Source organism: Anopheles stephensi, chromosome 2 (assembly GCF_013141755.1).
Source record: "Anopheles stephensi strain Indian chromosome 2, UCI_ANSTEP_V1.0, whole genome shotgun sequence".
In the NCBI taxonomy this organism is placed as follows: Eukaryota; Metazoa; Arthropoda; class Insecta; order Diptera; family Culicidae; genus Anopheles; species Anopheles stephensi.
In genome coordinates, this window is record NC_050202.1 from 87,050,456 (window position 1) to 87,060,983 (window position 10,528).

At 45.2% G+C, this 10,528-nt stretch overlaps 1 protein-coding gene and 1 long non-coding RNA gene across 2 annotated transcripts; one reads left to right on the top strand and one right to left on the bottom strand.

Annotated features, from left to right (window-relative positions):
• Nucleotides 1-4,252: 4,252 nt before the first annotated feature.
• On the bottom strand, nucleotides 4,253-4,590 carry LOC118505018. The gene is made up of 2 exons (XR_004905380.1): nucleotides 4,497-4,590; nucleotides 4,253-4,412 (listed from the first exon to the last, which is right to left on the bottom strand). It is a non-coding gene; the product is annotated as an uncharacterized LOC118505018 (long non-coding RNA).
• Nucleotides 4,591-4,766: 176 nt separating this feature from the next.
• LOC118505008 (venom allergen 5-like) lies at nucleotides 4,767-10,333 on the top strand. Its single transcript, XM_036040197.1, has 8 exons — nucleotides 4,767-4,948; nucleotides 5,010-5,156; nucleotides 5,226-5,307; nucleotides 5,387-5,534; nucleotides 5,594-5,808; nucleotides 5,877-5,952; nucleotides 6,033-6,099; nucleotides 6,504-10,333. The coding sequence occupies exons 1-8, from the start codon at nucleotides 4,793-4,795 to the stop codon at nucleotides 6,693-6,695; spliced, it is 1,083 nt and encodes a 360-aa protein (XP_035896090.1). The 5' UTR covers nucleotides 4,767-4,792; the 3' UTR covers nucleotides 6,696-10,333.
• Nucleotides 10,334-10,528: the final 195 nt, after the last annotated feature.

Genomic DNA, 10,528 nt, shown 5'->3' on the forward strand with positions numbered 1-10,528 from the left:
CTGAATCATGCGGCTTGCTGCTGCTGCTGCTGCTCAACCGGTGGCAGTGTGCCGGGGTTCGATCGGAAGTGGTTCGACCGTTGGTTGATTTGCTACCTCTCGTGCTTTTGTTGGTGTTTTGATCGAGCTGCACGTAGGTCCAGGCACGATCCGGGACGAATGTGTCAAATGTGGCACCCTGTCTGTGGACGCGATTAAATAGTGCAGCCAGCTGAAGAACGGTCCCGAAGCAGAATGAATACGTATTGGTAACCTTACCTTAGAAAGAGGAAAGTCATTGAAGTCTTCTCAGACCAGTTATTGGAGGGATCGACGATGGAAATAAATTTCCCATGAACTGTATGCAATTATTAGATTAGAGCCACAGCGAAACACACACACACATTCGTGTTCCTGATTGCACTTTCCCCTCCGGAAAAGGAAAAGCGAAAACAAAACACATCTCATCCCAACAATGTCAGCAGTCCAAGGGGGTTTTGGATTAAACTTAATTATTTATCAAAAAATCACAACGCACACAGGAAATTCGGCTTCGATGCTTCGTGATAATGAGCGTTTTATTTAAATCGTCACCAGCTCGGAGCTCTGTTTCGGTGCGACCGTGCGGCTGAGCTTTTCCTTTACATTTTTATGCTAATTGTTTGGGGTTTGCCGAACTCGAACGGAAGTTCCGATTGCTCGATTGGTCCCGATTCACAAATTTTTTAATGGTAAGCTAAGGTGGGATGAGAAGGAGGGAACAGTGAAGTGTCACTTCACGCTTCATGCCACTCCACAAACACACACACACACACGGTTGGTGAAAAGTGAATGGAAACGGAAATGCTGACCATCAGGAGAAGGTTCGTTTCATACCGCCGGCTCAAGTCTTTCGATTTGTGTCGTCGATTGGGAAGCGCTTTTTATGGTTGTTTTTGTTTCTCTCGCTGGTGTGTTGTGTGTGTGTGTGTGTTGTTTGTCGATAATGCTTCTGATAAGCGCGGTGGAAATCGATGAGAAACTCCCGAATGGCGATGGCGGTGAAATTATGCACAGCCTGTCAACAGCTGCAAAAGAAACAAACTGGGTAAAAATTTGGTTGATTGGACGAAACATCCTTCCGGCGGTATTGAGTGTGGAGAAATTTTTCTTACCCTCGGTGTGCTGCTTTCTCGGGTGCCCATACACGCACAAGCGCGGGTACGTGAGCTAACCGCAATGTAAATAATAATTGTGCAAGCACTGTCCTAATGAAATTGACCTCGCGCACTGTGCGGCGATCCTAAACAAATAGCGAGTCGGTCGTGATGAACACACGCAAACAAGCCGCAGGCAGTAGGAAGCATCCTTTATGTTGATATCGAATCGCCGTACTAAAGGAAAAGGGCAGACCAATAAAGGAGCTACCTTTAATAGCGAGCTGCTCCCGTATTGTTTCGTGCGGTTATCAGAAACAACAATATGCGAAATTGAAGATACGATCGATCCGGCTTGGGTGTTTTGATATGTTGTGACGTACTGGTTCTTAAAATGATAAGAGCATATTTTGATATTAAACCCTCATCAGACTCTCCTAATAGCATGGGAAAGCCATGATAATAAAGAGAGGAAAAAAAAATCATTTTCATTTATCATCCTAACAGCGTTTAGCAACTAATCCTATTTACTGCCACGGATTACGATACCGATGGAGATGGTAGCTTATTAAATAACAATTCAATGTTCGGGCGAGTTAGTTATGCAAATGGCTTCATTCTGTCATTATTATTTGCAGCTTAACAAACCCGAAACACGAGACGACGGGTTGCACCCATCGTGAGAAATCGATTGGTATTAGGAATTAGAAAGAAAAAAACAAATGCTGATGGTACGATAAAAGTATTCCAATAGAGATTTACGTATTAACATCACATTAATCAACCTTAGCTTCGAGCTTGAGTGTTTGCTGGAAAGCAACTGAGAAGTGATTTGTCCCCTTTTTCTCTGTTGCAGATAATTAAATACCATTTAGATGTGAGATGGTAAAGATTTCACCGGATGGTCTTTAAAATCTATCGCCGAATGCAAGCTTCCGGTCGGCGCTCGGGACTCGGGACCATTCCATGAGGCGATACAGTTATTTGTGTGTTACTCTCGCTCTCTCTCTCTCTCTCTCTCTCTCTCTCTCTCTTCTGCATAACTATTTTTGGATGGTAAAACCCCGACAAGCAGGAGTGGTGTGGCCCACCGAGCGACACGATAAAAATACGCAACACGAGGCAATTTAATAACCACATTCGATCGTATCGTTCCGAACATTAATATTTAACCAAAAAATAATAACCATCCCGAAACCAGTTAGTAGAGAGTGAGAATGGGTGGTTAGGGTGATGGGGGTGCCGAGACAGTAGGGTGGACGATTAAATGCGAACGCGGCATAAGTTGGCGCTTGCGTTTTGATTTGTGATTGCCACGAAAATTGACCATCATTTGATGAGTGCGAAGGGAAGGGGGGTGATGTGGTGGGGGAGACACCGGGGAGTCGAGGGAAAAAGGGTCTCTTCATTGGCGCACAATCGTCGCACCGCGAACAGATGGGGTGTTATTAATGTCTATCTTCTCTAGCGCATGATATGTTGTCTGAAGCGACAGCACAACGAACAGTGGGATTTTGGGGGACGGTTTTCAGGAGAGAATATTTGTTGTTATAGATAAGTGAAAGAGCAAGGCAGGAATGAAGCAAAGAAGCAATACTGTTGGCTATTTGGTGGTGTCACGGCCGTATAGAATGGTCATCGTTCATCGTCATCGTTAGAATGATTGAACACAAATCTGAAATAAAATTCTTGTCTGGACCCGTCTACCAAATGAAATATCAAAAAAGTTGCAAAACAAAGAAAAAGTCAGCGAAAAATAGGAAGGAACTACTAGAACAATGTAAATGGTAGAAAAACAAGGAAAGTGAACCAAATGAAGAAATGTAGAAAAAGAAAAGCTATACAAAGATAGCATGGTCAGAAAAATCAAGACAAAAAAATGAGCAAAAGAAGGAAAACAGAAGAACAAAGAGAAGAAAAATGTAAAATAACCGAAGGAAGCAAAACTACAAGAAAAATGTAAAATTGTGAAAAAATCAGAAAAATGTAAGAAAGGAAAGCTGAAGAATAAAAAAAGAAGAAGCAGTAGAAAAGAAAGCAGAAAAAATGCAACCAATAGAAAAACAAATGATATAAGAAGTACAAAAAGAAACATTAGAAGAAAAGAAAGAACAAAAAAACCCGGGACGGGTTATGAAAAATAAAGTCGAAAATAAATAAATGTTTAAAATACGTCAAAGCTGCAAATATGATTTCATGTGGTGATTTTTTTTAGTTACATTTGGATTGCTTTTTTTTGTCTAATCCTCAAACCCATAGTGCAATATGTGTGCAAACATTTTCATAAATGCTCATCAGACTATTCCAATTTCGTGGCGTTTCGCGGGTTTCTCTAGCTCTACCGGGTAGTTGCGGGAGGCAGGCAGTGGAGTGAGTATATCCACTCATCACGTGCGTTTTGTTGGTGCCTTTTCAATCTCCGTATGTTGCCCGTAGCCGGCAGCATAAACGCTCATAATCATAACACTACGCCGGAGCTTCATTGTCGGCCAACAGCCACACACACACCGTACGAGAAGCTGTTGACGGCAGAAGAAGTGAGAAGCGATGCCCAAGAAAAAAAAGAACAAAACGACGGACCGAAATCTACTCCACTAGACAGATATGTTCGTGATAAATCATCAAAACGCGACCAAACGCGGGTCTAGGCGCGTCTCGGGTAATCGGGTTGGTGATATATACCACTGGGTTGTGAACAGGGCAAGAAAATTGGAGGCCCGAACCACTGTAGGGAAGCGCCGCCGTGGAGGGAAATAAAGATAAATAAAATAATACTACGAATTATAAATAGGTAGGTGGAGCTTTTCTATGCGCTTTTCGGCTATTTCCTACTCACCTCTGTCAAGCTGTCGCTGTTTTTTTTTTGTTTTGTTTCGGGAACCGATAGTTCAATTTAAACCATCAAGAATATATCGGCTTTATCACAGGCCGCCCGTACCGTATCGACTGTGGGAAATGGTTGCGCCGATTGAGCCTCGTAAAATTGGAGAGGAAATAAAAAGGATTTTTTGCCAATTTGCGCAAACTTTATATTCGCGTCGATTGGAGAATTGGATTTGAAAGAAAGCCGCCTAGAGTTTGGAGAACAAATAAAGGATGTTTCTTGGATTTTTTTTGCGTCTTGTCACAAGAAGGAATTAAATAGCAAAAATGATTTCTACTTTATTCTGCATGTGCTCCATGTGAGTTCTTCGCCGAATCTTTAAGTCATGGTCCGGTCATGACTATTTGTTACGCGTATAAATTATTACCCATCAGGCTCATCTTCCGCAACATAAATCGAACACATGTGCGTCACTAAAGCGGGGAGCGAAAAACAATCGGAACCGAACGCATTAGTGGTGTAGTCCTGGTACATAAATTTGCAATCGGTATACTTACATCGGACGGGCCAGCAGCTTGAGGCTATAAAACGGCCCTGTTTTATGGTACAATCCGCGTGGCTGGGAACAATACTGTGGATGATTAAACATTTATCGTACGACCCGTTGTTCGATCGAATGTGGCTTCGTTTGGCGGTACACGAACGCACATTTGTGTACTTTATTAATGGTGCGCGATTTGGTAGTGGTAGTAGGCCATGATATTTCAACAGAAGATGGCTGATGCACCATTAACGGAGAGCTCAAAGCAATCCATGAAGTTTGGCTGTGACGTCAGCGGAACCACACGAAGGGATGGGAATTTCAATGATGAAGATAACGATTTTACTGATGAACATTATCAGCATCACTTTGGGGCAGTATCAGTGGACACTTTTCGATCAGGAGCATGTGAATCTTTGCAACGAGGCATACAGCTGTGGTGGACGTGTTCATACTATGTGCTACAAGGTAAGCTAGGCAGCACCCGTTGGAAGAATCTTTTATTTACTGCCGGATCTTGTTCTTCAAGGCAAACGAGACACATCCGAGATGCAAAAAGTTTGCACCAATCCAGCTAGGACCGGATAGCATCAAGAGCTTCATGATGGGCCACAACGGACTGCGCAACAAGGTTGCAACGAATCCTCAACAACCTGCTACGGATATGCAGTTTCTGGTGAGAGAAAAAAAGGAAGGACCTTTTTCCCAAACATCATTGAACAACCTTCGTCACCACTTCCAACAGCACTGGGACCAGGATCTTCAAGCGATGGCAGAGCGTTGGGTGCGGCAGTGCGTCGTCGGGTACGATGCGTGTGATTTCATCGGTAAGTAACCTTGCGTGCGTTCTCGAGTGTCTCATAACACCCAACGGAAAGCTTTGTGTCACCCTTCGGGGGTTAAAAGGTAACCCCTCGTATCCGATCGGCCAGAATGTGTTCTTCCATCCCAAACCGATCATGCGGCACTGGGAAGCGCTCGCGCTGAGTACGTGGTTCAGCGAGAAGGAGAAGCTGGGCAACAACCTGTCCGTCGGAAGTCTGCAGAGTGCCGGGTACGTATGGCACGTGCCATTTGTTTTTTTTTTCACCCTTTATCCCTTTTTTGCATCAGTGTGTCCAACTACACGCAACTCGTCTGGGCACGGACCCAGTTTGTGGGTTGTGGTGCGGCCAGCATGTACGGAGGACATCTGATCGTCTGCTACTACTATCCCAAGGGCAGCATAATCGGACAGCCGGTGTACAGCGTTGGTCGCGGTGCGTGTACGGGTTGTCCGCAGGAGCGCGCCTCCTGTTCGCATGTGTTCCGAGGACTTTGTGGAATTGGTAAGCGTACGTTGCGGCACCGGGAACGCACCGTCAGGTACGTCTCACGCTTTACGCGCTCGTTACAGATGATAAACATTCCGCTGGACACTGGGCAACCGCACCGTACACTGTGCCAATGCTGATGGGAATGATGTTAACAAGGTTCGTGAATAATTTCCAATGAACGCTGCGCAAACCTGGCGCTACCAACGGGATATTACAGGAGCACCACAATATTGCAGGGACAGCAAAGCAAACCGTCCAAGCCACACGAAAAGGGGAAAACACGCAGAACTTGGCAAACTCTTGGTGAGTTAATTAAATGTAGCGGGCAAATCTGAAAAAAAGCAACGGAATGAAGTTATAAAAAAGTCATTAAGTTGACACGTTCACAATCTGCAATCCGCGATATGCGCGCGTGTGTGTGTTGTGTGCTTCGCGCGAAAATAAAAACGCAAACAAGCGAATGCAAACGAGGGGTTGCGACTGTTGCTCATTAGACGCTCAACGTGGTGCTGTTTGCTTGTTCGCGACCGCCAACTCCAACACACACACGTTTTCCCGCGAATATGGTGGGAACTCCGCGGTTTGTTTGCTTTACGAGTCCCACAACTTCAGGGGGGATTGTTTTCTGCGGCGAGGGTGCGTGATAAAGGTGGCGATAATTAATATGAGGTAATTTATTCTAAATCTAAACGTTTAATTCGATTTAGAGCGGTGTGTTGATGTCAGCTTGTGATGTCTCATTTCTCATCATCAGTTCGCAAATCGTCATCAACGCTGAGACTGAGAATCGGCGTAGGGAAGTGATTGCAAAATTAGTGCTGCAGAAACTCGACACCCAGCGCTACGGGTTCTGCTGCTGGCCGGCAAAGTATTCGGCAGTAAACGCTTTTAAAGCTTGAACTAATCGCCGATGACATGCCGATCCACCAGCGAGACTGGCGAGCTGAGGAGACAAAACTAAACCAAAATCCCATTAAACGACCAGCCAGACGTTTGGTCGTTCGGTAGTTTGGTCTGCAAAAATGTTTTATGTTTCATTTTGTAGCATCGCAACTGTTTGCCCGTTTGGCTCGTAAAAGCCCCGATATCAACGACACTGTTGCAGTGTTAACGGGAGCACTAAAGACTCGGGCAGCTCAGGGTGAGCGGGTTCGGTTTTATTTTGTTATTTGTGCAAGAATCCGTACGCTCGCTCACGTTCGGTCACGAAGTGTAGACAGAATGTGCAGAAAGCTATAATTATAGTTTCATTAGCATAGCTAGACGAACAAAAAACAATACGAAAGGCTTAGCGACTAGAGCCTTAGACTGTGTGGAAGAATGATTACTTTGTCGTCGCATTTGACGGTTTTTTTGTGTTCTGTTTGCATTGTGGAATGGGTGCACCGTTTGGCCTCCTTCTGCATGATGGATGCAACGTGCTAAAGATCAGTGTAGTCACATTAGATTAAAGTTCGCGGATTTACCGTGGATCCTTTTACAGACGCGGCGAGGTGAACGTTATTCGCGACGGATTGCATTATCGTTTGTCTCGTGTCTAAAGACATTGCCCGGAGGAGAAATCTAATGAGGGCTATCATCAGTGAGTTCAGAGTGTTTCGGCAAACGGGTGGCCAGGTACAACTCCAGGGTGCAATATCCGAGGTACGAACTGCATTAATGACCAGCATGATGTCTCGCCAGACGACGACGACGACGACGACGAGGTTGATCGATGCACCTAACAATTCGTAGGCGTTTTTCGTAGTCTAGGTACTGGTTTTTGGACGGGTCTTGAGATATTTCAACATTAGGGAGGTCAGGTACCGAATGTCGGATGTCGAGGATCAGCACAGAATTGATGTGTTGCCGAAGATTGGCTAGCCCCTAGGTACGCAAAGGGCAATGGTTGTGGCCAGCGCCCTAACAACCAACCGGGCTGCATATTGAAGGCTAATTATGTCTTATTGCTTATTAAGTTTACGGCAGCCAAGGAAAGCCGATGGGAAACGGGGAAACGCAGAGCACAGTTGAATTACCCCGAAAATATCTGTACACGTACGTCTTTCAGGGCGTAAATGTAGTTTTTGAGAATTAAATTTCCGCATACCCCGACCGCTGATGGTGTTCGCTCAAGCTCAAGCCAGCCAGTGGGGGGGAAGTAATGATCGTTTGTTTATTTCGCCATTGGCCTTCGGCAAATTGTTTTGTGTGCTGGTCGTCGTCGTCGTTGTCTACGGTGGTGAGTGGTTCTGCGCTCAAAGGAAAATGAGCGATCGTCAACGTGTCTCGGGCTCGTCGTTAGGGCTTGCAACGAGTTTCCTTTCGCGTGTGTACCTAAGAAAGTCCATTATGACGGGCAGGTGATGGCGTGGCGGCGGGTAACAGCCCTGATGCAGCCATAAATCAGACTTCACGATCGATCGCTGATGGTGAGGCGGATGCTGCAAACGCGAATGAAACAAATCCATTTTGGCTCGGTCATATTTTAAATCTAGTTTTCTGCAAACAAAACAAGCATCAAGTTAAGCTTTTCTGGCGGTGTCATTAACTTTGGGTGATCAGCTAGGGGAAAAAAATTGGATATCGTAATGTATCGCGTCTGAAAGCTGATGATGAAGATCTAAGTGGATCGTCTTATTGCGAGGATGCTGATCCTACCGATAGGCATCTGCTTGGGTATGATGACGTTGCAGCTTACGGCAGGTTGCATACTTTTAGGAGCATATGCTATGATTGTGAAGGCAAAGCGAGAAGATCCCGTCCGGCTGATACCGTTCCATTCCCTAATGTAAATATCTTCATGTCTCCCGAGGTTCTGTCAGCAGATCCTATTTCGGTTGGGATTGTTTTTGGAAGCAAATTGCTGGTTCAATAGCACCACCGGACAGGCACCACGTTAATCCACGTGGCGGAACAGTGGCAACGAGGCCCCTAATCTCCATTGCCTAATGATACCTGATGTAAGGGAGCGGGGATCTTCGAACCGAGTCCGAGCAGAACCGTTTGTGGAGAGTGTGATCTCTATTTCAGTTGAAAAGAAGTAGAAAAAACCCACATGCACACGCACAGAGCAAGCAAGCAAAAAAAGGTTCTGCTTCCGTCTGTACCACATCGGGGATGATGCGCTGGTCAGAACCTTTTCTCTTTTACTGCGTCCGTGCACGAGGCGCCATCAGTCCTGTTCTTGGGACCCTCCTATCCTCCTAGGCAGAGGCGGCACGACACGAAAGCCGCCATCCGCTATGAAAATCTGTCATTTCTCAACAATTCATTTCCAATGTGGGCTTTTAGAAACGGGGAACGGGAAGGCCAGGATGTGGTAGGAAACTAGCTTCAACACGCCACAAGCCACATCCTGGCAGATTCATCGATTCCGATGCCGTGTGACGGCTAGCTGGCGGCATCAGTTTCGATTGGTTTGCCGGCTGTTTGGGTAATATATTATTTTAATTATCACCGTACAGCGATAGCTCATCGATACCGGAGTGTGTAATGGCGCATCATCTTTTCGGGTCCCGTATCATTAGGACCCATAAATACAGCACCGGAGGAGATTTTTCTCCGCGACTCTCGGGGTGGTTTTGTGTTTTGTCTAGAGATTTGAGAGCAAAAAAAGCAAGCAGCCTGAAGATGGCAGGGAGTGGCAAATCAAAGCGGTGCGAAGGGACGGGGATCAAATTGAGCCCTATGATTTTGGGATACGATGTATGGTTTTGTCGATTTTTGTTGTTGTTGTTGTTGTTGGTATACCACGGATGGCTAAGACCTCTGTGTTCCCTTTAGTTTCTTGGGTTTCCCAATCAAACTCGCCGTTTTTTCAAAACCTTCGCCACAGATTAAGTGGACGATGTTTTGGTTATGTGTTCGCGTGTTTCTGTATTGTTGCTATTATTATCCATCGAGGGATTAGAAGATGTTTTTTTTGCACGTGGTTCTGCAAATTGCATGCGAATGTTGAATGAAGATCGGGGCGAAGTTTTCACGTTGATTGGGAAGAGAAATCCAATAAAAGGGACACAGCAGAATTGGTAGCGGCAGGTCTAGAAATGCACCGTTGGTTACGGGGGTTATGCTTTTGGTGTGTATAAAAAAGGGAAGTTCTTGGAAAGTTGATTGACCTCTCGGGACGTTTGGATTGTTTGGGGAGTATGTCGAGCGTTGGCAGACTTCGATTCGGAGCGTGCATCACGAAATGAAGCTATAAGAGATTACGTTGAATGGATCGGTTGAGGGGTTTCGATCTTCAAATTGGAGAATCTGTATTATTAGCCTATTTTGCGAAAGTTTTGGCTAGTTGTTGTAGATCAAAGAGTGATCTATGATCATTTCTGTGTTGTTTAGTTCGATCAACATAGTTAAGATCACCATCAAGAAAGCATCTGATTTGAAAGAATCTCCCATTTTGAAATCGTAAAGGAGTGCCGAGCAATCTAAAATAATCCTCTGCCCTCGATTCCAATAAAAGAAGACATATTTGAATATAATTTTCAAAAGCAAATGATCTATTCATTGTTTGGAGACGGAAGGAATGCAGGACATCAAACGAAGCCATCACGAAGCGATCAGACTGATCGGGTGGCCCTGGTGTTACCGGTTAATGTTTCCGCTATTAAAATCATTTTACGACGCACCGACGCCACTGTTCGGTCTGATCATCATTCGCGACAATGTAGTTCACCGTGTGCAGCCCGCTTCAATTTTATGGCCGTGTGTGTGAGAGCTCGTGCGCGTTAGTTAATTTGTAGCTCAT